Source organism: Sphaeramia orbicularis, chromosome 15 (assembly GCF_902148855.1).
Source record: "Sphaeramia orbicularis chromosome 15, fSphaOr1.1, whole genome shotgun sequence".
NCBI classification, from domain to species: Eukaryota; Metazoa; Chordata; class Actinopteri; order Kurtiformes; family Apogonidae; genus Sphaeramia; species Sphaeramia orbicularis.
Genome location: NC_043971.1, coordinates 3,406,157 through 3,411,833, shown reverse-complemented (window position 1 = coordinate 3,411,833; position 5,677 = coordinate 3,406,157). Strand labels below are relative to the sequence as shown.

The following is a 5,677-nucleotide window of genomic DNA, read 5'->3' as shown; positions in this document are numbered from 1 at the left end:
TGCGCACTGTGAATGGAACGGTAACGCGCGAGCGGACGGAGCCGCACATCGGCTTCTTCTACGGAGAGGGCCGGGGGTCAGCGGCTGCACTGCGCCCCCACAGGCCTGGGAAGGAACTGCACTGGAGACACATCTGAGGCTGAACGAAAGAAACCTACTTTAATTTATTATTTCAGTTTTACCTACTTTTATTTCAGTTTAAGTTGTTTGATTTCGATGAAATGCACTTTTATTAAATCTACTTTTTAATACGGTCCGCACTCTGCTTTTGTTGTATTTCTATTTAAAAAAAAAAAAAAAAAAGTAAATTACATGTTTGTGTAAATATGCCTTCACTATCAATCCTGTGGATCAGAATGTCATTCTACATGTCATATGTTGAATGGCAATAAAGAATCTTGAATCTTTTATTTATATTTTATTTAATTTATTTCAGTCCAATCTATTCTAATCTCATTTCTGTTACACGTAAATATTTTTTTCAAAAATACAATGAAATCTTTTAAAAACTAAACCAAACTGAAAGATGAGAAGTAAATAAAAAAAATTTTCTTCTTCTTCTTCTTCTTCTTCTTCTTCTTATTATTATTATTATTATTATTATTATTATTATTATTATTATTGTTATTATTATTATTATTGTTGTTGTTGTTGTCACTGTTGTTTCAGATTCTTGGAGAGAATAAAAGATCTGATGTGTCCAGAAAATGTCAGAGTGGTATTAAATATACAAAAAGGTTAGAATATGACAATATATAAGTAAATATTACTTCTCTGATTCACTACATCTGTATTAAATGACAATAAAACAATATGTGAAGTAATTTTCCAGATTATAAGTGAAGTGAACCTCAGGTGGAAGAGATTATAAAGGATGAGTAGATGTAAAATACAATAGAGATAATGGTTTAAAAAAAAACAACAAGTAATTACATAAAAATATGATAATGATGCAGCAGACACACAGCAGAAGTCTCCCGTCAGAGGTGATTATTGATTAACAGTGTGACTATTCAGAAACATGGACATTATCACGATGCATAAAATTTTTATTTTGATTCTTTCATTTTGCTCTGTAAAGAAAATAAAATCTGATCCTGAGTCAAGGCATGTTGAAATGTTTTGAGTTAGTTTCATCAAATTCTTTTAAAACATGACATGAATTCAGCAAGTTTGAAATCATTTAAGCCATTAAAAACAGAAAATGACTTTAGTAACCCTTAAAAGCAGGTGGTTTAGATGAAGGTAGGGGATGCTGTTCCTCATCTGACCCAAACATGGACAGCAGAAGAAGACCAACGGAGCAGGTGGACTTGATTTGAATGGGTTTATTTGTGTGAGTAGACGTCAGATTCCGTGTCTTTACAGTAGAAAACCTGCATGGTGGTTTGGTTCGTCCATGGAATGAACCAGACCTCGGTGTGACATCTGAACGTCTGCAAAAACACATCACATCACAGACCGGTTTATTTGTGTTCAGTAGAAAATAGGCACTAGATTCATCCACATGTTCAAACATTTGGACATGATGATGATGTTACTGTGTCCACATGTAATACTTGATTTTACCAGTAGGTGAAGCTGGTGTCACTGTTAAAGAATGTAAGCTCTAGTAATTCAAAGCAGATGAAGACTCGCTATAATCTGATTAGACAGTGGTGGTGATGAGGATGAAGATGATGGTCATGTTGGACTGAAGACAAAAACCTGATCTGATCCAGGTTTTCACTGATGGACTCATACAGTCCATGATGTGACCAGACATGATGTGTGTGTGTCCTGTTCTCTGATTGGTCAATGCCAGACTCACCTGGTGGAGACGACCTTCAGGTTGGAATTCACACTGAGACAGGTCTGGGATTGGGACACGTTTACGACACACGGTTCTGGAGACATCCAGGTCTATGATGTAACGAAGCCCCTTCACGATCTGAGACGGACACATGAAGAAAAGCATGAAGGCTGAACGGACTGAACCCCACAACAAGGAGCAATAACGCTGGGGGACGCATCTGTTTCACTACTGATAATCTACAATATTTAGTTTATTTAATCTGTTCACTGCTATTCACCCTGGGTCCCTTTACCTCACTCCCCTCTGGGGGAGGGGCTACTGCTTCAGATGTGGCTGTTTAAATGTGCGGGAGACTTTCGTGACCAATTTTTCATCAAATCTGTAAAGCCTCAGTCATATCCTCAGTATCATGAATCTGTAAGTCTTTCTGTGATAACTCACCTGAATCTCTTGCATTACGGTGAACAATTTTGAAGTGCCATCCACCATAAACAAACCACGTGTTTACATCCAGAGCTGGGAGGGAACTCAGGCATCTTTGGAATTTTGTTGTGAATTTTGTTTTGTTGCGAATTTTGTTTCTCAGCAAATGGATGTCCGTCAGTCCTGGTCTCATCTACAGCCTGTCCGTCCATGGGAGTGGATCTGTCCTTCACTGTGGGTCTCCCTGAGGTTTCTTTGTTTCCCACTGGGTTTTTGGGAGGTTTTCCTTTCTGAGAAGGAGGGGCTAAGGACAGGGGATGCCCGGGGCATTGATCCATTTGCTTCACTGACTGTTTAGTAACTGATTACTTCACTGTTTGTTCATTTTCATTATGTTTTTTTTAATCAGTTCAACAGTTTCTGTAAAGCCCTGTGAGACGACTTTGTTGTGATATTGGGCTGTATAAATAAAAATGAATTGAATAGATACACATGAAGACAAACATGAAGACATGTATGAAGACATGCATGAAGACAGACATGAGTTTCTATTTCTAGATTAAATCTTATCTTTCTTTCGATTATAAATAGCATCGTGTTGCTGCCTTTTTCATACCAGTGTTGCATTATGGGACATTATTTATATGAAAGCGTCCTCACAGTGTTTACATGCTGTTAATACTTTTCATAACAAAGCTCTGAGGTTTGTTAAAAACCTTAAAATATGACCTCATCACTGTGTTTTATTTACTCCATCCAGGTGGACAGACAGACTCAAACACTGGTATTATTTTATTGATATATATTTTATTTCGGCTTCCTTCATATTTACTGGTTTACATCTGTTGGAATGAGTTTAATAATTACAGCCTCTGGTCCCAGGATCTGTTATATCTCTGTGTTCTAAAAGTTAGAACACAAATGGGACTGAAACCTGTAAAATGTTCTGGTTCCACTAAATAGAACCTACAGAAGGAGATAAAGTGCAGAAGCTGCTCTGTGTAAATACAGTCAAAGTCATCTGAAATGTACAGGAAAGGAAAAATAGAGATGGAGATGGTTTTCTAATTGATTGAATTGGGTTCTGTTTTGAGATGCTTTTGAGGAATATTGTTAATTATACTTTTTCTACCTTTGAATTAATTGATGGTGTTTTATATGTATGCTATTAGTGTTTTATGTGTGGGTTTGATGTGGATGAATGGGTGAAACCTCTGTTTTCTGTATCTGCTGCTGCTGTCTGTTCAGGGACACTCTGGAAAAGAGATTTTCAATCTCAAAGAGCCCTTTTTCCTGGTTTCTAAAGGTTAATAATAAAATAAAATAAAATAAAATAAAATAATAATGAAGACAAATATGAAGAGGTCATGGACCGGGTCATGGACAGGTGTGTTACCTGTCTCTGTGCTCGGTGGACACTGGAGGGTCTGAACAGGAAGGCGTCGTTTGATTGGTTATTGTAGGTGTAGGCGGTGGTCAGAACGACCTGATGGAGGCGGCGGTCATTCAAACTGACATTGGATGGAGCCCCAGGGATCATATGAACATGACGACCTTGATGACCTTGGACCGCCAACGAACTCGCCTCTGGAAACAGGACCAGATCAGGACCAAGACCAGATAAGGACAAGGACCAGGACAAGGACCAGGACTGGACCAGACCTGTTCAGTCCAGTTTTAGGACTGGGCGGTTCTTATTTTAACTTGTTGGAACCAACTCATTGTCTTGTTTATCATCTTTATGTCGATTTATCTAAATGTTAAATTTTATATCATTGTCCTAAATAATGGATTAAAAAAAAAAAAAGTACAAAGGTCTTGATTAATTGTTTCATGTAAAAACCTGAATCTCTGTCAACCCTAAATCTGCAGTGGATTAAAACATTCTACTTTTACTTTAGAATAAATCTGCACAAAGTACTGGAAATACTCCATGTACAGGTCCTCACCACAGTGAAAGAACTGAAAAATCAAGTAGAACAAAGTAAAACTCAACTAAAACTTGGTACTAACACTAAACTGAAACTAAATGAAAGGTTTGAGTTTCAACACTTTAAAAACCACATACAATCACACTGATAATGGTGAGAACTCCCATAATGCCTTTCACCAACAAGCATCCTATCACAGAGCTTCACATGTTCTTGTTTAGTGGCGGGGAGATGGAGACACAGACTGAGGCCTCTTCTCCATGGCAACAGCAGCTGAGGCTCATGGGAACTGTAGTATCTGTACATACTTTTACTTCTACTTTATTTGATCAACAGAAAACTGGAGCATTTTTATGTCACGTCTGCACAGCATCATCGTCAGTTTAATGAGGATTAAACATGTTTTTAAAGTATTTTCATGAGTAAAAGTACAAACTAGAAGAGGAAATGAATGTCCGTCAGAGATGAGGAAGGAGTTTACTTCATCTGTGTGATAATGATGATGATTCTGTGCAGGTTCACATGTTGAACACACTCAGCTGACGAGTTAAACCTGTTGAACCTGTTAAACCTGTTGAACATTTTGAACATGTTAAACTAACAGGAGGTCTGGTGTCTTACCCAGAATGCCGAGCAGAACGGCGAGCAGCGTCCTCCTCATCACAGCCATCATCTCTTCCTGTGAACTGTCTTCACTCTGTTCAAACAGGAAGAAATACACTAACATGTAGGTTTCAGTGCATTGTGTCACTTCCTGCTCCGTCAGCAGGTGCTTCAGACTCCGCCCCTCAGGTTACCAGGCAACAGCTTCCCCTGATAAAAGGAGGAGGAGCTCATGTCAACATGGAAACTGACCCTGAGTTTGACTGAGAAGGAATGAACTGTGGAGATGGTTATTAACAGGATGTGGGATATTTTATATATATGTGACATGAATATTGATCCTTTTATTTCTTTCCTGAGGCCTTTATTTAAGCTGTAAAATGCTCAGTAGTATTTATTATGGACAGAGACCCGGCCCATGATGACAATGTACAGAATACAACAACAACAACAACAACAACAACACAGATACAATAATAACTTTCAAAACTGTCATTAAGAGTCTCTTTTAAACAGTGATGACATTATTACAACAAACAACAGATGAATAAGCTCAATATCCAGTTATATACAGTGAATAATATCAAATTTGAAAAACAATATTAACAATAATTACATTATTTCAAAAGTTCCCCACACAGTAGACACATAAAGGTCAATATTCTATTCTGTGTTTAGAAAATAATGTAAAAGAAAAGAAATGTATAAGAACAAAGTCAAACCCTTCATTCAGGTCCAACATGGTGGATGTGAAACTGAAATTAACAGTAAAGGATGACACCAAATGAACTGGAGAAAAAAAAAACAGGGTATTTATTCCACCTGTGATCTGTCCAGAAGAGCTCAATGATCTGAATGACTGCAGTTACAGCCACGTCACAAGTTTCCTCTGGTTCTGGAAAATTAAACCATGACACCTGAACAC

General features: G+C 37.7%; 1 protein-coding gene across 1 annotated transcript; it reads right to left on the bottom strand.

Annotated features, from left to right (window-relative positions):
• Positions 1–1,310: 1,310 nt before the first annotated feature.
• Positions 1,311–4,897, bottom strand: cst7 (cystatin f). Its single transcript, XM_030155294.1, has 4 exons — positions 4,771–4,897; positions 3,615–3,805; positions 1,811–1,930; positions 1,311–1,436 (listed from the first exon to the last, which is right to left on the bottom strand). The coding sequence occupies exons 1-4, from the start codon at positions 4,874–4,876 to the stop codon at positions 1,329–1,331; spliced, it is 525 nt and encodes a 174-aa protein (XP_030011154.1). The 5' UTR covers positions 4,877–4,897; the 3' UTR covers positions 1,311–1,328.
• Positions 4,898–5,677: the final 780 nt, after the last annotated feature.

Excerpts from the sequence above, each read along its gene's own strand:
- cst7 (XM_030155294.1), bottom strand. The coding sequence starts at position 4,876 with ATGTTAGTGTATTTCTTCCTGTTTGAACAGAGTGAAGACAGTTCACAG. Across the intron at positions 3,806-4,770 it reads CGTTCTGCTCGGCATTCTGG|AGGCGAGTTCGTTGGCGGTC; the intron begins GTAAGACACCAG and ends TCCTGTTTCCAG. Across the intron at positions 1,437-1,810 it reads CTGAAGGTCGTCTCCACCAG|ACGTTCAGATGTCACACCGA; the intron begins GTGAGTCTGGCA and ends GTGTTTTTGCAG.